This window comes from Neoarius graeffei, chromosome 14 (genome assembly GCF_027579695.1).
Source record: "Neoarius graeffei isolate fNeoGra1 chromosome 14, fNeoGra1.pri, whole genome shotgun sequence".
In the NCBI taxonomy this organism is placed as follows: domain Eukaryota; kingdom Metazoa; phylum Chordata; class Actinopteri; order Siluriformes; family Ariidae; genus Neoarius; species Neoarius graeffei.
Genome location: NC_083582.1, coordinates 76,009,454 through 76,031,698, shown reverse-complemented (window position 1 = coordinate 76,031,698; position 22,245 = coordinate 76,009,454). Strand labels below are relative to the sequence as shown.

Below are 22,245 nucleotides of genomic sequence, written 5' to 3'. Positions count from 1 at the left end.
GCAAGTTTTATTCCTCTTATACCACAATGATTTGCCCCAACACGAACATTTTTATTTATTAATGAATGAAACATCATACTTTTTTTTTTTTTTTTTTTTAAAGATTTTTTTTGGGCTTTTTTTCACCTTTATTGGATAGGACAGTGTAGAGACAGGACAGGAAACGAGCAGGAGAGAGAGACGGGGAGGGATCGGGAAATGACCTCGGGCCGGAATCGAACCCGGGTCCCCGGATTTATGGTATGGCGCCTTAGCTACCTGAGCCATGACGCCCCCAACATCATACTTTTTAATCTGTTTACATTCAGTGTCTGTGAAAAAGGTGAGTTCTTGTTGTCGCTTATGCTGCGTTCATGTGCTATGGGAAGATGATATTTTCCAGTTGGGAAGTGGTATTTACCAGTGTGTTGTGTTCACATGCTTTTGTTGTTGTTGACAAATTAAAGATGGTGGACCAGATTCAGAATCAGGCCTGTTATTTGGCTAAAACAATTATAGATTGCCTTGTTCATCAGCTGCAGCAGGAATATGAGTTATCAAAAGTCAAAAGGTAAATAATGCTGAATATTTCCTGATCATGACAAGTAGAGATTTTCTTAACACAATGAATGCCACGCAGTTTTTGGAAATTTGGCTGTAGCCACAATGAGAGTAGCCAGTATCTAGATCATTGTTGGCATTCTTTGGACAGCCACAGAATATTTTGTATTAGGCTATAATATACATATGATAATAATATACATAACATGACTCGTTTAAAAGGTGAGAGTCAGCTTTCCGTAGGTGAAAACCACTTCTTTCTTGGTTCATAAGCTAGTCTTGTACCGCTCGCCGCCATGTTGAAAAGGCTAAAGTTCATCTCATCTCGGCAACTCATCTCATCTCATTATCTCTAGCCGCTTTATCCTGTTCTACAGGGTCGCAGGCAAGCTGGATCCTATCCCAGCTGACTACGGGCGAAAGGCGGGGTACACCCTGGACAAGTCGCCAGGTCATCACAGGGCTGACACATAGACACAGACAACCATTCACACTCACATTCACACCTACGCTCAATTTAGAGTCACCAGTTAACCTAACCTGCATGTCTTTGGACTGTGGGGGAAACCGGAGCACCCGGAGGAAACCCACGCGGACACGGGGAGAACATGCAAACTCCACACAGAAAGGCCCTCGTCGGCCACGGGGCTCGAACCCAGGACCTTCTTGCTGTGAGGCGACAGCGCTAACCACTACACCACCGTGCTGCCATCTCAGCAACTCGTGTATCAACATTTTCTACGAGTTGCCCAGTGGAAAATACCACAAGAGGGGGCGTTCATGTGTGCTTTCCATGTCGGCGTTTGGTATTTACCATAATTCCCATAGCACATCAACGCACCATTACTTTGTAGCAACTACGTACACTACCGTTCAAAAGTTTGGGGTCACTTTGAAATGTCCTTATTTTTGAAAGAAAAGCACTGTTCTTTTCAATGAAGATCACTTTAAACTAATCAGAAATCCACTCTATACATTGCTAATGTGGTAAATGACTATTCTAGCTGCAAATGTCTGGTTTTTGGTGCAATATCTCCATAGGTGTATAGAGGCCCATTTCCAGCAACTCTCACTCCAGTGTTCTAATGGTACAATGTGTTTGCTCATTGCCTCAGAAGGCTAATGGATGATTAGAAAACCCTTGTACAATCATGTTAGCACAGCTGAAAACAGTTGAGCTCTTTAGAGAAGCTATAAAACTGACCTTCCTTTGAGCAGATTGAGTTTCTGGAGCATCACATTTGTGGGGTCGATTAAATGCTCAAAATGGCCAGAAAAATGTCTTGACTATATTTTCTATTCGTTTTACAACTTATGGTGGGAAATAAAAGTGTGACTTTTCATGGAAAACACAAAATTGTCTGGGTGACCCCGAACTTTTGAACGGTAGTGTATAAACAGATGTCCCCTCACCATCCTTTCTCTTTTCTCTCTTTCTTGAAGTTAACAAGATAAAAAGTAAAAAAAAAATCAGTTTATCATGTTAGGGAGAAAGTATAAACTCTGTTCTGAAAACTTCCCCATGTGTGAAAACTTAGTTACAGTTTTCCCTCAAGTGCTGACACTGGAGGCTCCTTCCACAAATACTGAATTAAAGGGTTGGGTGTTTTTTTTTTTTTAATATCCATTTATTATTATCCTTAAGTTTTGTGGCATCTCTCTGTGAATTAGCAGATAGAAATCAGAGCTTTCCAAAGTACAGGTAGTCGTCGACTTACGACCTATGCGACTTACGACCGATCGACTTTACGACCATCTGGTTATGACTGGTAAGTATTTCCCAGCTGAGCTAGCTGAGCGTACGGCAGTTTCCGCCCCAGCTCCCGGCAGCGCCTCTCGCCACATACAACAGTTTCCGCCCCAGCTCCCAGCACACGTGCAGTCTCTCTCGCACGCCCTCGGGCACTCCGTCATACAGTTTCCGCCCCAGCTCCTGGTTTATGAAACGAGCAAATGCTCCCGCCAGCCCGAGCACTGCAACAGCTGATGATGACGTAGACCAGTGTTTCCCAAAGTTTTTTTCTGGGGACCCACATTTTAGAAGTCAGAAACCTTCGCGACCCAAGTCAGTGGACATTATAAGTAAATCAAGAAATAAATGTGTACTTGACCATTATTGAACATTAAGGAGTATATTTTATTCAGTGAACAATCAATCATCTGAACAGTTAGTAGCCTATTATTCAAGATTTAAACAGTAATTGAACCAACAATCATCCATAAGTACCGTATTTATCCTTATAGAAGCGCCCTCCCTATTTGACGCGCCTCCACGATTTTCAGAGCTAGAATAGTATTTACCAACCATTTTCTTCATTTAACAAACTTTAAATCCAACAAACCACAACAGAGACGTTCAATTTCACCGCTGATTTTTTTTTACCGGAAATCGCGTTAGTAAACATGGACAGTATAAAATACGGACATTCACTCTGCTGCGGATATCAATACGGGTGGAGACGTACCTTTTGTTTGCACCACTCTTGTACACGTTTACGGTGAACATTAAATGTTTTTGCAGCTAAGTGTTTGCCTTTCTGCTCTGCCAGTTCTACAACCTTTAACTTAAAACTAGCGGTGAAGGATCGTTTTGAGGACGACATTTTGTTTTGTGAGCTCATAAACATCGACGATGACGTGAATTGTGACGTCACTACAAATAGTTTACTTACCAATGTTATCCTTATAAGCGAGCTGGACATTGTTTAATTGACTTTTTGGACATATAACTGTATTTTCATGTGTTTCAAAATAAATGTTTTAAATTCCGATGATTTTGTCATGTTCGATTTTTGTCATTTAAGAGTCGAAATTGACGCTCCCCCTTCATGTTTTGCATCGCGCCTGGGCGCGTTTATTAGGATAAATACGGTAACCCATTTAACCATTAAATGTTGCCCATTTCTTGAAAATACAAACAAAAAACAAAAATACCAAAATAGTCAGTAAAATAATTAGGCTATATAAAGATTGCTTATTTTTACATTATCCGCTAATGGGATAGATGGGCCTGTCTGCGTTTTTGTAGTGCGCGCCAGTCCGGGTTGCAGGAGGAGAGCGTAACATGCATATCAGGCGCAGCATTCAGTCTGTTTCTGTGCTGTGTCTTCATTTTTGTGAGGACAGAAAATCCCAATTCGCACATGTAGGTTGTGGTGAATGGAATGAGAATTGAAATACTGGTCCTACTGAGGACAGGGTATCCTGCTGAAACTGTTATCCAGAATGATGATAAGGTCACAGACTCGAACAGTCTTTTCAGAGTGCAATCACAGCTGAGCTGCAACAACTCAGCTTCTTCTGCAGGACTAAGTGTCAACTCGAGCAAAGATTCGGGTCTCTCAAACTCAAAGGGATTTTGGATCCATCTTTTATCACCCAGGACGGAAAACCTCTCTGATGGAAAATAGCAATCAAATCTCTCGATCAACGCAGCGAGATGAGTTTGAATAAGCGCAGAGAGGCGGTTCACGTGTGTGCTCATGACATCATGTTCTTCTACGTGCTGCAGCATAGTGGGGAACATGTAGTAACTTGGGTCTGGCCTTCTGAGTCTTGCAAGCCACAGCTTCAATGACTTTTGGAAAGCCTGGACATTTTTCCAATTAAAGAAAACATTGTCGTGCCGTCCTTGTAATTTCAGGTTCAGTCCGTTGAGCAATGAAAAGATGTCGGCCAGATACGACAAATTGAGAAGCCAATCGTCAGTGAACAATGCAGCAAGATGGGACTTTTTCTGGATGAGGAAGGCATGGATTTCATGTCTCAGTTCATAATATCTTGTTAAAACTCTGCCTTTGGACAACCAGCGCACTTCCGTGTGAAACAGTAAGTGCGTGTGTTCGGCTCCCATGTCAGTGCACAATTGATCGAACAGTCGGGTGTTAAGTGAGCTGGCCTTAATGAAGTTTACAATGTGAATAACTTCGCTTAGTGTTTCCTCTAGGACGGGGGGCATACCCTTGCATGCCAGTGCCTGGCAATGTATGAAACAATGGTTCCATGTAATTTCCTTCCCCGCTGCCTCCTTTATTCGTGCCACAACTCTGCTTTTCCTGCCCGTCATATTTGCTGCCCCATCGCTAGTTACACCTGCACAGTTACCCCACTCAAGTCCACACTTTACCATGTAGTCGTTCAAGACACGGAATATATCTTCTCCTGTGGTTCCCGCTGGGATATTCAAGCAACACAACAAGTCCTCCAAAAATTCATTTTCCCATGCATATCTAACATACACCAGCAAAGTGGCGCAGTTGCAACGTCTGTGCTCTCATCCAGTTGTATTGAAAAACATCCTGCTTTTTTTAGTCGGGTAACAAGCTGCTCTTCCAAGTTGTCTGCAATGTCATGTATTCTTTGTGATACAGTGTTGTTGCTCAAGGGAATGCTTTTTCATTTTTCAGACGACTTCTCGTCTAAAACAGCGCTGACCATGTCAATTGCGGCAGGCAAAATTAACTTCTCCGCTATGGTGTGTGGTTGTTTCTCTATGGCCACATGGTGAGCAACTTTGTAAGAGGCGAGTTGGACTTTTTCGTTCAACGTGACATTTTTTTGTAGAATGTCGGCTGATGCTTTCATCTCCTGTGCCTTTCTTTGAAAAAAACCTAAGAGCTTGTCCACCAAATCTGGGTGCAGCGTTTCAAGATGCCTCTTAAGTTTAGTTGGTTTAAGACTTTCGTTGGCCAGTTTTTCGCTGCAGATAACACACATTGGCCTTGCATCGTGGCTAGGAGCAGCACAATTGACAAAACCATAATTCAAAAATAGTCCTTGTAAGGCCTTGCTGCTGATTTTTTCTTTTTTGCTGGGGGCTCCAATCCTTGCACAGCGTTAACACTGCTAGCCTCTTTTTCTGCATTTTCAATACTAGCATTGGTATTAGCTTCATCGATTGCCCCCTGATTTCCCTCACCTTGAGCTGCACTGACCTTTGATGTTTCATCAACATTCCCCTTGTTTTTTGACAGCCAAGCAAGCATTCTCAACTTTAGGCAATTTTAAAACTAATTGCAAGAACACTCATACACAAATTCGTGATTCGTACTAGCGCTCTCACGTGACAGAACTGTATACATAGGGTTGCCAGATTTTATCCGAATTGTTTCCGAATGTCCTCCGCACATCGGCTCCAGCAAAGCGCTGAGCACTGCTCTGCCAATATTCGATTCCATCGATTTCAATACAACATACCGGGCCCAGCTATGCAGCCACAGCTCGATAAAATTGTGAATCCATAGGCTATTCTGCATACAATGAACCGTCAGTTTGCGGGAGCAAGCGAAATAGTCGAATTCGAAAGTGCTCAGTCCACGATGCAGTCAGAACTGAGCGGAGGGCCAAGTAAAAAAAAAACGGATTTGTGAAAATTGGGCTGGATCGCCCACCCCCCGCCCAACCTTGCTACCTTGCTTTTAGCAATGTGTATAAATAAAAATCCAGAATCCTCAATGATGCATGTTCACATGCCGACAGAAACAGCTCAAACAACGCAGAGAAGGTCTCTGCTCTGCTAAAGTGAGACTGCGGGAAAGCAATCACCACCTATACTGTAGGTTCCACAATCGGCCTTGTCTTTTGCAACATCGTTGAAAGTTTTAATTAGATTAGAACTTGTTGCGTGCTTCTTGCTACAGTATTGGTGTTAATTGGATTAGAACGTTTTCAAGTGCTTGTGTTTAATCAGTTTTAGAACAGTGGCTTTTAGCGCTTTTGTGGAGAAAGACAAGACAAAGAATACTGTACCTATTTAATACACAGTCTGTAATTTTAATAGCCTACGCTATTTTTTTAACTGTACAGAAACATCACAGGCAGAGGTGTAGCTTTTAAACTGGCAGCTATTTTGAGGTCATATGCAGACAGCTGGATGACCACTATAAGGAAACATGCGAGACGACCCACAAAAAGTCTTTCGCGACCCACATGAGGGTCGCGACCCAGTCTTTGGGAAACAGTAACGTAGATGACCCACAGCCAAGCACCAGTGATGCCAGCAGTCACTAAATTTTGTATTTTGCTATGTTTTGCATTTGTATTTTTGTATGTTTCAAACTAAAATGTTTTCTATTTTTCACACCTGTATTTCGTATTTTTTGTTTTGCACATATTAAACGAATTGTACTGTACGCAGTGTAGCATGCAGTGTTTGACTTAAACCAAATAATGAGCCAAGGTAATGAAATAAGAAAATGTTGATAAAATAAGACTTTAAGATGATTACAATATCATTACACATCACAATATACTTACGTTCATTTAACACAGGCCGACTTATGACCAGATCGGTTTACGACCGGTCAGTCGTAACCAAACGCAGTCGTAAGTCGACGACTACCTGTATTGACAATTCAACAGCACTGTGGTATTAATCTATGATATGATCTTAGATGGCAATGTGACCTGCATCTGATTCTTCTAGAACCAAAACCACAGTGCCTTTTTGAGATTCAGTTTAATATATTATAACTTGACATTTCTATTGTATAGTTGTGTGTGTGTGTGTATGTATGTGTGTGTGTGTGTGTGTGTGTGTGTGTGTGTGTGTGTGAGAGAGAGGATATTACACACTGGTGTGAAGATACAGTGGTGCTTGAAAGTTTGTGAACCCTTTAGAATTTTCTATATTTTTGCATAAATATGACCTAAAACATCATCAGATTTTCACACAAGTCCTAAAAGTAGATAAAGAGAACCCAGTTAAACAAATGAGAAAAAAATATTATACTTGGTCATTTATTTATTGAGGAAAATGATCCAATATTACATATCTGTGAGTGGCAAAAGTATGTGAACCTCTAGGATTAGCAGTTAATTTGAAGGTGAAATTAGAGTCAGGTGTTTTCAATCAATGGGATGACAATCAGGTGTGAGTGGGCACCCTGTTTTATTTAAAGAACAGGGATCTATCAAAGTCTGAGCATCACAACACATGTTTGTGGAAGTATATCATGGCACGAACAAAGGAGATTTCTGAGGACCTCAGAAAAAGCGTTGTTGATGCTCATCAGGCTGGAAAAGGTTACAAAACCATCTCTAAAGAGTTTGGACTCCACCAATCCACAGTCAGACAGATTGTGTACAAATGGAGGAAATTCAAGACCATTGTTACCCTCCGCAGGAGTGGTCGACCAACAAAGATCACTCCAAGAGCAAGGTGTGTAATAGTCGGTGAGGTCACAAAGAACCCCAGGGTAACTTCTAAGCAACTGAAGGCCTCTCTCACATTGGCTAATGTTAATGTTCATGAATCCACCATCAGGAGAACACTGAACAACAATGATGTGCATGGCAGAGTTGCAAGGAGAAAGCCACTGCTCTCCAAAAAGAACATTGCTGCTTGTCTGCAGTTTGCTAAAGATCATGTGGACAAGCCAGAAGGCTGTTGGAAAAATGTTTTGTGGATGGATGAGACCAAAATAGAATTTTTTGGTTTAAATGAGAAGCGTTATGTTTGGAGAAAGGAAAACACTGCATTCCAGCATAAGAACCTTATCCTACAGTATCTGTGAAACATGGTGGTGGTAGTATCATGGTTTGGGCCTGTTTTGCTGCATCTGGGCCAGGATGGCTTGCCATCATTGATGGAACAATGAATTCTGAATTATACCAGCAAATTCTAAAGGAAAATGTCAGGACATCTGTCCATGAACTGAATTTCAAGAGAAGGTGGGTCATGCAGCAAGACAACGACCCTAAGCACACAAGTCGTTCTACCAAAGAATGGTTAAAGAAGAATAAAGTTAATGTTTTGGAATGGCCAAGTCAAAGTCCTGACCTTAATCCAATGGAAATGTTGTGGAAAGACCTGAAGCGAGCAGTTCATGTGAGGAAACCCACCAACATCCCAGAGTTGAAGCTGTTCTGTACGGAGGAACGGGCTAAAATTCCTCCAAGCCGGTGTGCAGGACTGATCAACAGTTACCGCAAACGTTTAGTTGCAGTTATTGCTGCACAAGGGGGTCACACCAGATACTGAAAGCAAAGGTTCACATACTTTTGCCACTCACAGATATGTGATATTGGATCATTTTCCTCAATAAATAAATGACCAAGTATAATATTTTTGTCTCATTTGTTTAACTGGGTTCTCTTTATCTACTTTTAGGACTTGTGTGAAAATCTGATGATGCTTTAGGTCATATTTATGCAGAAATATAGAAAATTCTAAAGGGTTCACAAACTTTCAAGCACCACTGTACAAAGTTTATCTCCGAATGTTGAACATATTCACGAGTGAGCAAAGTGAACGAGTGAAAATATTTTCAATATGAGAAGATAAACTTCATATCTTCAAGCCAACATGTGATTTTCTTTTCATTATATAGTCATGTTCACAAATAAAAAGTACCCAAATTTATCAAAACCATTCATCGATTTCCTCACGAGTGACAGACAGAGATTTATGCCATGGTTTTGGTTCTCCATGTCTCGGATGGAGCTCGGATGAAAAATACACATGGTGTATTTCTCAGTAAAATACTTGTGTCCGTGGCGGCACGGTGGTGTAGTGGTTAGCACTGTTGCCTCACAGCAAGAAGGTCTGGGTTCGAGCCCCGTGGTCGGCGAGGGCCTTTCTGTGTGGAGTTTGCATGTTCTCCCCGTGTCCGCGTGGGTTTCCTCCAGGTGCTCCGGTTTCCCCCACAGTCCAAAGACATGCAGGTTAGGTTAACTGGTGACTCTAAATTGAGCGTAGGTGTGAATGTGAGTGTGAATGGTTGTCTGTGTCTATGTGTCAGCCCTGTGATGACCTGGCGACTTGTCCAGGGTGAACCCCGCCTTTCGCCCGTAGTCAGCTGGGATAGACTCCAGCTTGCCTGCGACCCTGTAGAAGGATAAAGCGGCTACAGATAATGAGATGAGATGAGATACTTGTGTCCGTATAATATATTTATTATATAGACACGAGTGTTTTACTGGGAAATACACCATTCGTATTTTTCATACGAGCTCCATCTGGAACATTGAGTAACACATTTAACAGTTATTCCATGAAATCGAGTCGTACATGAGCTGATAGCTGACGAGGTGCGTAGCACGGAGTTGTCTATAATCCATGTACGACAAGATTGAGTAGAATAACTGTTTTATTCTATCCACATTCACTGGATTTTGAGAAACGGAGCATTTTTATTTTTTGCAAATTCGATAAATAAAAACTTTATACAAAACATCTGACAAAATCATTTCCGCTTAGAATGTAAACAATCTGGCAAAATGACAGGAGCAATTTGTTAAAAATGCAATAATAATAATAATTCTTGAAAAATTAAAAAAAACCTACATTCTTACCATCAAATACTTTTGTTCCATATTTTGTTGCTTTTATTTTGTATTTTTTGGAGTTTTGCTTTGGAGTAGAGTTTTTATTTTGTCCTCTGTTGGTTCAGCAACAGTCTCTCTGACATTTTGTTTTTTGCTACTCACAGTATATGAGCTGATGGGCTAGTAGTAGAGTAGCCAATCAGAGCACACGATTGCTCATATCCAGTGAATGCGGAGAAAATAATTTCCAATATCCTCACACATGAAGAAATCGATTAATTGTTCTGATTAACTTGCATATTTTTTGTAGGTGTGTCTATATAATAAAAAGAACATCACACAGTGTTGCAAAGATATGAAATTTACCTTCTCATGTTGAAAAATATTTCACTCATTCGCTTTGTTCACTCGTGAGATATACATTCGCCACTCGAAGATAAACTTCATAACTTCATGCCACCATGTAATATCCTTTCTCTCTCTCTCTCTCTCTCTCTCTCTCTCTCTCTCTCTTTTTCTCTCTCTCTCTCTCTCTCAATAATATATACAGTATAATATAACTTTTTTAAACTGTAATGCGATTTTTTTTTCTTCGACTTTCTCTATTCTGGATATTATTCTTCCTCTTCTGCACTGTGTGGTCTGAGAGAAACGGCATTTCATTTTAATGTATGCAAGGGCTGAGAAATGACAAGAAAGGAACAGTGCCTTGAAAAAGTATTCATACCCCTTGAACTTTTTCACATTTTTCCACCTTACAGCCACGAACGTAAAAGTTTTTTATTGAGATTTTATGTGATAGACCAACACAGAGTAGCACAGAATTGTGAAGTGAAAGGAAAATGATAAATGGTCTTCAAAATTTTAGACAAATAAAAATCTGAAAAATGTGATGTGCATTAGTATTCAGCCCCCCTACGTCAATACTTTGTAGAGCCACCTTTTGCTGCAATTACAGCTGCAAGTCTTTTGTGGTATGTCTCTACCAGCTTTGCACATCTCTCTGTCTCTCATTATCTCTAGCCACTTTATCCTTCTACAGGGTCACAGGCAAGCTGGAGCCTATCCCAGCTGACTACGGGCGAAAGGCGGGGTACACCCTGGACAAGTCGCCAGGTCATCACAGGGCTGACACATAGACACAGACAACCATTCACACTCACATTCACACCTACGCTCAATTTAGAGTCACCAGTTAACCTAACCTGCATGTCTTTGGACTGTGGGGGAAACCGGAGCACCCGGAGGAAACCCACAGGGAGAACATGCAAACTCCACACAGAAAGGCCCTCGCCAGCCCTGGGGCTCGAACCCAGGACCTTCTTGCTGTGAGGCGACAGCGCTAACCACTACACCACCGTGCCGCCAGCTTTGCACATCTAGACACTGAAATTTTTGCCCATTCTTCTTTGCAAAATAGCTCAAGCTCAGCCAGATTGGATGGAGAGCGTCTGTGAACAGCAATTTTCAAGTCTTGCCACAGATGCTCAATGGGATTTAGGTCTGGACTTTGACTGGACCATTCGAACACATGAATATTCTTTGATCTAAACCATTCCATTGTAGCTCTGGCTGTATGTTTAGGGTCATTGGCTTCTGGCAAACTGCAAACGGGACTTCTTATGCCTGTCTTTCAACAATGGCTTTCTTTTTGCCACTCTTCCAAAAAGGCCAGATTTGTGGAGTGTATGACTTCTAGTTGTCCTGTGCACAGATTCTCCCACCTGAGCTGTGGATTTCTGCAGCTCCTCCAGAGTGATCATGGGCCTCTTGGCTGCTTCTCTGACCAGTGCTCTCCTTGCTCGCTCTGTCAGTTTAGGTGGACGGCCATGTCTTGGTAGGTTTGCAGTTGTGCCATACTTTTTCCATTTTTGAATGATGGATTGAACAGTGCTTCTTGAGATGTTCAGAGCTTGGGATATATATTTTTTTATAACCTAACCCTGCTTTAAACTTCTCCAGAACTTTATCCCTGACCTGTCTGGTGAGTTCTTTGGTCTTCATGATGCTGTTTGTTCTTCAGTGTTGTCTAACAAACCACTGAGGCCTTCACAGAACAAGTGTATTTATGCTGGGAGTAAATTACACACAGTAGGACTCTATTAACTAATTAGACGACTTCTGAAGGCAATTGATTGCACTGGATTGTATTTAGAGGTATCAGAGTACAGGGGGGCTGAATACTAATGCACACCACATTTTTCAGATTTTTATTTGTTTAAAATTTTGAAGACCATTTATCATTTTCGTTTCACTTCACAATTCTGTGCTACTCTGTGTTGGTCTATCACATAAAATCTCAATAAAAAACTTTTACGTTCGTGGCTGTAAGGTGGAAAAATGTGAAAAGAGTTCAAGGGGTATGAATACTTTTGCAAGGCACTATATTACCGTCATTAATCACTTTCAGGAGGAGTGTCCTGTATTAGTACTTTTAAATATAGGTTGGATATTAAAATCTATTTCTCGTATCAGTTGCTTTCCCCCCTCTTATTTTCTTCTTTCAATACATTTTTGTAAATGTTAGAGGAAAATCTGAACTTGTAGTTTTTTATAATGTGAAAATAAAAGACTTCACTCCCCCAGTTTGCACCATGTGAATGAATGAATATTATTTCCATTTTAATTTGCCGTAAATAAGTATGCATGGTAAGTTTATTAAAAGTCACATGCACTTATGTGTCATGTGGAGAATAAAAAAAAAGTATGTCGTGTAGTTCGGTGTGTAACTGTGTAACATGTAATGATGCAGGTGTTATTTAGATTCAACCCACCTTTGTGATTGTGTGTTGTGTAAAGGCAGGTGTGGTGCTGTCCAGATTAAAAGGACAGCCTCTGTCCCTGCGTCTGTTACGCTGGAGAGGCGAGAACGGCGCTGTGTATCGCCCCCTGGTGCCACTTTTACGCCAGCTGAAACAGGAGAATCCCTTGCTGGAGTTCGGATCGCCTCTTCCCAAACTCTCAGTGCAGCAGAACAGAGAGAGCCCGTGTGTCAAAGAGGGACGGTGAGAAACTCCAGTACATCTGCATGCTCCTGTAATGAACACTTATTACTTATGAGCGTTTACGAGCGGATAAAAATCTTCTGCTGTTATTCTGTTAACAGGATCCTCTATGCAGTGCAGCTGTTGGGAAAAACAAACATCGGAATGGTACTGTTGAACTGTTCACTCATAATTCACGAAGTGCAAATTCATAATTACTATCTCTGCTCAGGATAGAGTGTCCTGATCATAAGTTACATCAATCCCATCAATACATCATCCCAGTCTCAAACCTCTGGCCGATTTAAACAGGTTTTCCTCCAGAATTGCCCTGTATTTAGTGCCATCCATCTTTCCTTCAGTCCTGACCAGCTTTCCTGTCCCTGCAGATGAAAAACATCCCCACAGTATGATGCTGCCACCACCATGCTTCACTGTAGGGATGGTGCTCTCAGGGTGTTGGGTTTGCACCACACATGGCATTTCCCATGATGGCCAAAAAGATCAGTTTTAGTCTCATTTGACCAGAGAATCTTCTTCTATGTGTTTGGGGAGTCTGCCACATGCTGTTTCAAATGTTTTATATGTTTCATATGAAAGGGAGTGAATACCTAGCCTGGGAAATCCCATGCTGCTTTGCACAATCGTTCCGATCTGAAAAGACAGCATGGAAACTATGGTCTAAAGGCTCGCCTGAGTTAGGGAGCCAATCAGAGAGTGGGGAGGGGTGGAAAGACGGTGACGCGTACTACTCGACAAACGGAAGCTTGTAGTTTATTTGGGACTGTTTACGGATCACATTTAACATGGCGGCGAGCGATACGAACCAAACTTTCGATCAAGCTTTGTCTTGCACAAACGGCAGTAATCGTTCGGTGCCATTGTTTTCCTATTTTTGTTTTTTTTGTTGTTATCTTCTCTTTCTCTTTCCTTCTCTTCTTCGCCTCTTCGTCTTCTTCGTCGCTCTAACTACGTCACCGGGTACAACTGCTATGATTGGCCATGGGCTACGTATACGCCAAATGATAGACATTCGCAACGCCCAATAAACGACCGTTGACAATCGTAAACCACACCTCCCCTACGAGAAATTCAATAGGCGGATTCCAGACCATATTTCACTTGTGATATGGTCTGGTGTTAACCAGACTAGTGAATACCTATGCACACTCCAGATTTCTGTTTTTTCATCTTAATTATTGTTTGTGTCACAATAACCCCTTCGGACACAAGGAAAAATGACACAAGGAAAAATGCTACGGAACTTCATGTGTACAATTGTACACATTATGTCAGAAGGGGATAAAAAACAATTCGCAAAAAAAAACCACAAACAATTTTTACCTTTCAAGTGGTAGGCATGTTGTGTAAATCAAATGGTGCTCACCCCCTAAAAATCCATTTTAATTCCAGTGTGTAATGCAACAAAACAGGACAAACACCAAGGGGGATGAATACTTTTACAAGACACTGTATGTTTTTTGTCTGAGAAGTAAAAATATTCCTTATATAGTTTTATATGCTGCCTTATTTACTGATGTACAAACATTTTTCTCTAACATTTAATTTCGTGCTGGAAAATGAACATTTGGAAATCTAAAATGTTTTGTACTGATTCGATAATGTAGAAATCACACACATTACATTATCTCTAGCCGCTTTATCCTTCTACAGGGTCGCAGGCAAACTGGAGCCTATCCCAGCTGACTACGGGTGAAAGGCGGGGCACACCCTGGACAAGTCGCCAGGTCATCACAGGGCTGACACATAGACACACACAACCATTCACACTCACATTCACACCTACGCTCAATTTAGAGTCACCAGTTAACCTAACCTGCATGTCTTTGGACTGTGGGGGAAACCGGAGCACCCGGAGGAAACCCACGCGGACACGGGGAGAACATGCAAACTCCGCACAGAAAGGCCCTCGCCGGCCACGGGGCTCGAACCCGGACCTTCTTGCTGTGAGGCGACAGCGCTAACCACTACACCACCGTGCCGCCCTGTAGAAATCATAAAATAAAAAATCTATAACAAAGTTTGCACTGAAAATAATAGGGTGTCAAGACTTTTGCACAGTGCTGTATATACAGTATTACAATAGCATCTAGACCTCACTCAAGCTGATATCACACAACGTGAAAAATTTGACTTAAGTACAGGGTCAGTATTGTATATGTTTTGGGCAAAATCCACCCCATGTGTGTAACTCTTACATAACTTCTGAACAGCATATACGGTAGATAAGTATAGTAAGTATGATATAATCAGTATAGTAGTTAAGACTGTTGTTACGTCTGTCGTCTGAATACCTGAATGTCTCTCTGAAATTCTCTCTCATCTGCTCGACTCTGAATAATCTGTAAAGTGTGAAATGAATCCTCTTTTTCCTGCCTATGTCAGTATGGAGGGAAGGAGGTTCTGCAATACGCCATACCCGCTGTGCTCCAAAAGAGGCAGTGCAGGAAGGTACGGTTATACCCAACCAGCAAACAAGACTCATGTTTTCTTATTTTTTCCCTTCATAATCAATACATACTGTAATCTCAAATGTTGGCTGATGACTTGACACAATATGACCTAATGCCAGGCTTGTAGTACTCGAGTCCAGGACTCTGACTCGTGCCCTAATTTTAATGACTCGTGACTTGACTTGGACTTGAGCACTGATGACTCGGACTCGTGCGGTAACTGCAATCGGACTCGTAAACTGGAGACGAGGACTTGGATTTTTTCTTTATTTTTTGTAACATGCCATAATAATTTGGCATAAGATATTTATATCTACATTAATTTTTATACTAATTCCGTGTAAGAGTGTCACACCTGCGCGCCTTGGCACGTGCATCAGATAGACTCTCGGACGCGCTCCGGACAGCGCGCACACCAAGTGGACTCTCACGCGCGCCGTAAACGACTCGCACCTGCACAGGATTAAGGCGCAATCAGCGCGCTGATATAAAAACTGTGAAAACACACTTACTTTGCGAAGTATTGAGTTGCGTTGCTGATACATTATCGAGCCTTATTTCCTTGTTTGGTTTCCTGATCCCTGATTTCCTGTTTCTCGTCTTTGATGCTGCCGAGTCTACGATAGCCTGTTTGTGTCTCGCTCGACCTGTCGCCTGTTTCAGTGTTTTATGATTTTGCCTGCTGTTCTGGATTGTTTACCGTCTTCACTTGTATTAATAAACACACCTTCTGCACTTACATCCGTCTCCCAACCATCTCTGACAGAATACTTCACACTCCCTGATAAAGAGAAGCACATTCACCTGTTCATACGCCATGTTCAGGAACAAGCTAATGTTAATAGTGCTAAAACAGCCACCATCACATGGTGCAGTTGGAGTCTCGGACTCGACTCGGATTCGAATCAAAAATTTTCTTTAATGACTTGGACTTGAGGTTTAGTGACTCGACAACAACACTGCCTAATGTTATCTATAAATCAAGAAAACGTGCTGGATTGCTCAAAACGCATTTTGAAAGCCCAGAGTGATCTCATGTGAAAACATTTTTGATAACATGAATCATTCAGAATATGTTAGGAATGATGCACGGACTGTTTTCACCGAGTTATGAAATGAAATTGACTTGATGACCAGCCACTCACAGCACACTAAATCAGCTTTTCACTCCGATTTTCCAGGATGTGCTGTTGGACGTCAAGGAGACGCACCTGAGCTGCACTGACAAATCCAACAAACAGGTATGGAGCCGTTGTTTAATGGAGAAATACAAACAGGTACATTTTAATAAGGATAACACAACGATAATAATCAGAGAGTCTTTTTATTGTAAACAGCAGCTGTTTCAGCACCACTTTCCTGAGATTTCGTGTGTGGGGAGATTCGGCCAGCCGGATTTCACCATCTTCGCTTTCTGTGTGGGGTAGGAGTCTGAATCGTGTTACTGGTTTTATTAATGCATGACAGGAAGGAAGTTTAGATAGCAGGATGTAGCAGCTGTTTATTACGGATCATTTATTTATGCATGCTTGAAAGTACACTCAGTGGCCACTTTAATAGGAACATGTTGCTGATTCTAAGATCCCTGTTCTTGGCTGCAGGAGTGGAACCCAATGTGTTCTTCTGTTCTGCTGTTGCATGCTGAGATGCTTTTCTGCTCACCACAGTTGTAAAGACTGATTATATGAGTTACTATATCCTTCCTGGCAAAAAAGCTCAGACCATTCTGTCCATTTTCCTCTGACCCTCTCTTATCAACAAGGTGTTTGTATCCACCCACAGAACTGTCGCTCACTCACTCACTCACTCACTCACGTGATGTTTTTTTTTTTTGTTTTCTGCACCATTCTGTGTAAACTCTAGAGCAGGGGTATTCAATTAAAAGTCACTGAGGTCCAGTTATTAAATTTTGTCCAAGTAGAAGGTCCGAACCGAAGTCCAGCTTGTGTCTTATAGCCTTCCCCTATGTCCACATTTTCATATGGTTTCAACGATATTTATTGTTTATTTCCAATGCAGGAAATGAACTGAGTGCACAACTATCTCTTTTACCATAAATAAAAGTCGTCCCAGGAAAATAAATTCAAGGCCTTTATTTCAGATTAAAGAAAACAGAAACCTCAGAATAAAATAAATAAAAAAGTGCAAACAGAGTGGAATAACTCCTTTTTCTCTTAAATTAAAGCGGTCCCAACCTGAAGAATTGAAGGCCTACACTTCAAGTAAAAAAGTCAACTCAGAAAACATTAACTAAAAAGTGCAAACAGAGCATTGACTTCACATTTTCTCTTCTTTGTTCTTAAAATAAGGAGGTCCCAGCCTAAAAAAATGAGGGCCTACTTTTCAAGAAAAAAAAGTCCACGTCTTCAGAAAACAAGTGGCTTTTTTTGGGGGGAAATGCAAACAGAACATTTTTCTTTGAACTTTTCTCTTTTAATTCTTCTTTTACTTTTCTTAATGAGAAAAACAGGCATGTGGCTGACCTGCCAGTAATTTAAATCTTGGTTGGAATGGCATTAGTGCCATTCTCATGCAGATATGTAGGTGTTCAGTCAGTGTGTTTACATGCACATCCAAATCGAGCTACTGTCGGTAATCGAGCTAAGGGTCCCAGCAGGGGTGCCAGAGAAATCCAATCCTACATGCACACAAGGAAATCGAGCTATTGTGTGAGGTACATTGTGCACCCGAGCCACAGGTGGCGCTACACGCCCCATCGTGTTGGTACACTTCCGGTTGTCGTCATGAAGAAGAGCTATTCAAGAGCAGTGTTGCCAGATTGGGCGGTTCCCCGCCTAATTGGGAGGTATTAAGTGCATTTTGGCAGGTTTTGAACATATTTTGGGTATCTGGCAAAATTGTTCAAGAGTATAAACAAAGTTATCAGTTCCGTGTTCACAAGAAGAGTGTTTGTAGTTTGTATGTACGAACAGAAGTGTTCCTAATAAAATGGGCACTAAGTTGAAGTTGATCTGAAGTGTCATGCCGACCGAGGCGTTTTTTTTTTTTTTCGACCGAGGCTGTTGTGTTTCCCGCTTGTGGTCTCGTCACTCGTCACTTCCGGAAGGGGCAGTGCTGAAGTAAGTAGCTGGACTACGTAGCTCGATAGGGTTTACATGCACTAAGTAGCTCGGCTACAATCGCATAATCTAGGTCGCGTAGCTCGATTACGAGAAATCAAGTTCGGTTCAATTTCAGCCGAGCTAAGGTGTTTCCATGGCATTTAGAACTTCGATTTCAGTCGAGCAACGGCAGAAATTCGATTTTCTTTATGTGCATGTAAACGCACTGATTGTTGAGCCTAGAACGGTACTTGGTTTTGACAATGTTCATAGTGGAAAAAGCTGACTCACAGCTGTAAGTCGATCCAAACATAGTCAAGGTGTGCAGTGCTACTTTGGTTAGACCAGGGAAACCACTCCAATGTGTTTATGTTGCCCCAAAATCCACGCTACTTTTAAGGAACATTCGTTTGCACGTTGCTGGTCTGTAAGTGTATGTGTGATGAGTCGGGTAGACCTGTCATACTGTGCTTGCAGTTGGGTTATTTTGCAGCCCTCAGCTCGGACTTCAGGGGATAACTTTGCTCAACAGAGCTGTGCTTCGTTTCGTAGTGGCGCTTCACGTTGCCGCTTTTAATTAATGCCACGTTTTCGGAGCATATGAGGCACACTGCTTTTGAGCTGCTCGCCGGAAGAATGAACATATATTTCTCCGTCCATTCATCTTTAAAACAACGATTTTCCTTGTCTACTTTCCACCGCCTTTTGGAGCAAGCCATGTTGTCTCGGTCGGTTGTCTCTGAACTTAACTCTCTTCCTCTCTGCTTGTTGCTGTGCTGTGGTGCGCTGGGTAAACTAACGATTTTATTGGCTCAACTGAGTGAAGCTGTTGTCGTATTAACTGGAGTAGCAGCGCCCGCTGTCAATAGCCACGACCGTCCAAAATAATGCTTCATGAAAATTACTTAATCTCGTGAATTTACCATTGGTCACGGGTCCCGACAGAACCATCACTGGGTCCGGATCCGGACCGAGGTCCGCCATTTGGTGATGCCTGTTCTAGAGACTGTTGTGTGTGAAAACCCCAGGAGATCAGCAGTTTCTGAAATACTCAAACCAGTCCATCTGGCTCAAACCAGCACCCATACCACAGTGAAAGAAAGTCACACTGTGAGATCACAATGTTTCCCATTCTGATGTTTGAACATTGTGAACATTAACTGAAGCTCTTGATTTGTATCTGTGGGATTTGATGCATCGTGCTGCTGTCGAGCGATCGGCTGATTACAGAACTGCAGAAAACAGCAGGTGGATGTATGGGTGTTCCTAATAAAGTGACACATTCCAGTTATGCCTCAGTAGAAGCAGAACCGTTAATATTTGAACTTGAGTCACTATGAACACTGAGTGTAGATGATTTTATTTCCTGTTTCAGAGATACTCCAGATACGGGTTTCTGCTGTGTGGTTCTGCAGGCGGCATCCAGCACTGAGTGTGAGGAGATCGTCCACCGCATCGGTGAGGAAACAAATCTCTCTAATACCTTTAAAGCTAGACGACCTTTCAATTTCATAAAATTGGTGAAATTTAGTTCTGAGATTCTTCGCAGTTCATTTCCATCCCAAAATGTCATTTTTGGCTGCAGAGAAACACAAGAATCTGAGATTTGCTTTTTGGACTATTGTGGACCTGGACTGTGAAACAGTGTTTCTGGAAATTATAGTCAGGTCGTGTTTGGTGTCCAGATTGCATTTCTTTAGTCTACAGTGCTCATTTATGACAACGCAGAAATATTTATTCATCAGCAACATAACAGGAACTAACGTCATGGACATTCCACAACATTAAATAACTATCCATCCATTATCTGTAGCCGGTCTCTGGTTCAGGAGTGCGTTGATATTAGGAATGTGACAGTTGTAGCCCCTTTCCTGAAGACGTCTGTACGTGGTGGCTCTTGATGCACTGACACCAGCCTCAGTTCACTCCTTGTGAAGCTCTCCCAAGTTCTTGAGTCGAGTTTTCTTGACAGTCCTCTCAAGACTGCTGTTGCTTGTGCACCTTTTCCAGCCAGCCTTTTCAGCAGTGACCTTCTGTGGCTTACCCTCCTTGTGGAGGGTGTCGATACACTGTCCTTATACTGTTTTACTCAAACTCAAAATGAAATACTCTAATATTTTGAGATTTTCTTCTTGCACTGTAGGCCATAATTATCACAATTAAAATAGAAAAATTAAACATTTTAGTCTGCATGTAATGAGTCTAGTACATGTTAAATTTTCACTTTCTTAAATAACTTATGGAAAATATTGAACTTTTGCAAGATATTCTAATTCTTTGAGATGCACTAGTACCAGCACGCCTCTGAATGTTTTATTCTTTACTTAAAAAATTTAGCCACATTAAACATAGAGCATCAAAGCAGAGCTAATGAAGCAATATATTGACACCAAGCATGTCCTGGCTGATGGACTATAGTTGGAATTAATCCAGAATGTGCATTATTGGATTCGTATCTTTAACAGTTATTCCACGATATCGAGTCGTACGTGAGCTGATAGGCGACGAGGCGCGTAGCATCGAGTTGTCTATAATCCATGTATGATGAGATTGAGCGGAATAAGTGTTTTGTTCTATCCACATTCACTGGATTTTGAGAAACAGGGCATTTTTATTTTTTGCAAATTCGATAAATAAAAATTTTACACAAAACGTCCAACAAAATAATTTCCGCTTAGAATGTAAACAAACAAATGAAATGACAGGAGCAATTTGTGAAAAGCGTGATAATAATTCTTGAAAAAAAAAATGTTCTTAACCTCAAATACTTTTATTCCATATTTTGTTGCTTTTTTTTTGTATTTTTGGGGTTGTTTTTAAGTAGAGTTTTTATTTCGTCCTCGATTGGTTCAGCAAAACGCTCCGCCATTTTTCTCTCTTCACGGTATATGAGCTGATATCCTAGTAGTAGAGTAGCCAATCAGAGTGCGCAATTGCTCATATCCAGTGACTATGGAGAGAATAAACTTGTTTATCTATTTGCCCTCCTTCCCTGAGCTCTCTTGTACCTTTTTTATTCCCACAGCTGCAGGGTTTAAAAGCACTGAATGGTTTGTGTGAGGAAACTGCATAAGCACTGACAGCACTGGGAGCTTTACATGTTTTCATGAGGAACCGTATGAACTGCTTTGCTGAATCATGTACAGCACACTGATCTACAGGGCTTTTGGCCATTTTATATTAAAGCTGGAACACTAAACGTATTTCCTCAATGTTAAATTGTATGTTCTTTGTCAGCTTCTTGGATAAACCTGATGATTATTCTCAATATACGGTACCAGTCAAAAGTTTGTACACCCCTACTCATTCATAGGTTATTTTGTATTTTCTACATTGTAGAACAACACTGAAGACATCAAAACTATGAAATAACGTCTGGAACATAAATGGAATTATGATGTAAACAAAAAAGTGTTTAAAAAAGCTAAATGTTTGATATTTTAGATTCTTCAGCGTATCCAGCGTTTCCCTTGATGACGCTTTGCACACTACTGTCATTATCTTAACCAGCTTCATGAGGGAGTCACCTGGAACGCTTTTCAATTAACAGCTGTGTCTCGTCAAAAGTTAATTAGTGAACGAGATTCTTGCCTTCTTAATGCGTTTGATCTCAAACAGTAAATAATAAAAATACAATAAATAGCCCTATTCAACACCACAACTGTAGTAATTCATACAGTATTATGTCATGAACCGCTCGACTAAGTAAAGAGAAACGACATCCATCATTACTTTAAGACATGAAATGTCTTTTAATTAAAAAATAAAGAATAAACATGGGGCGGCACGGTGGTGTAGTGGTTAGCGCTGTCGCCTCACAGCAAGAAGGTCCGGGTTCGAGCCCCGTGGTCGGCGAGGGCCTTTCTGTGCGGAGTTTGCATGTTCTCCCCGTGTCCGCGTGGGTTTCCTCCGGGTGCT

General features: G+C 41.4%; 1 protein-coding gene across 2 annotated transcripts in view; it reads left to right on the top strand.

Annotated features, from left to right (window-relative positions):
• The window catches only part of si:ch211-250n8.1 (uncharacterized), a 32,272-nt gene extending 10,027 nt beyond the window's left edge, over positions 1 to 22,245 (top strand). Inside the window, exons 10-16 of one of the 2 annotated variants that reach the window (XM_060940314.1) lie at positions 12,607 to 12,812; positions 12,914 to 12,959; positions 15,198 to 15,263; positions 16,447 to 16,506; positions 16,606 to 16,688; positions 19,703 to 19,785; positions 21,353 to 22,245. In XM_060940314.1, the coding sequence (XP_060796297.1) occupies positions 12,607 to 12,812; positions 12,914 to 12,959; positions 15,198 to 15,263; positions 16,447 to 16,506; positions 16,606 to 16,688; positions 19,703 to 19,785; positions 21,353 to 21,387 (579 nt within the window). In that variant the 3' untranslated portion in view covers positions 21,388 to 22,245. Of the gene's footprint in view, positions 1 to 12,606; positions 12,813 to 12,913; positions 12,960 to 15,197; positions 15,264 to 16,446; positions 16,507 to 16,602; positions 16,689 to 19,702; positions 19,786 to 21,352 lie in introns of both variants that reach the window. The other variant, XM_060940313.1, reaches the window with a different exon arrangement.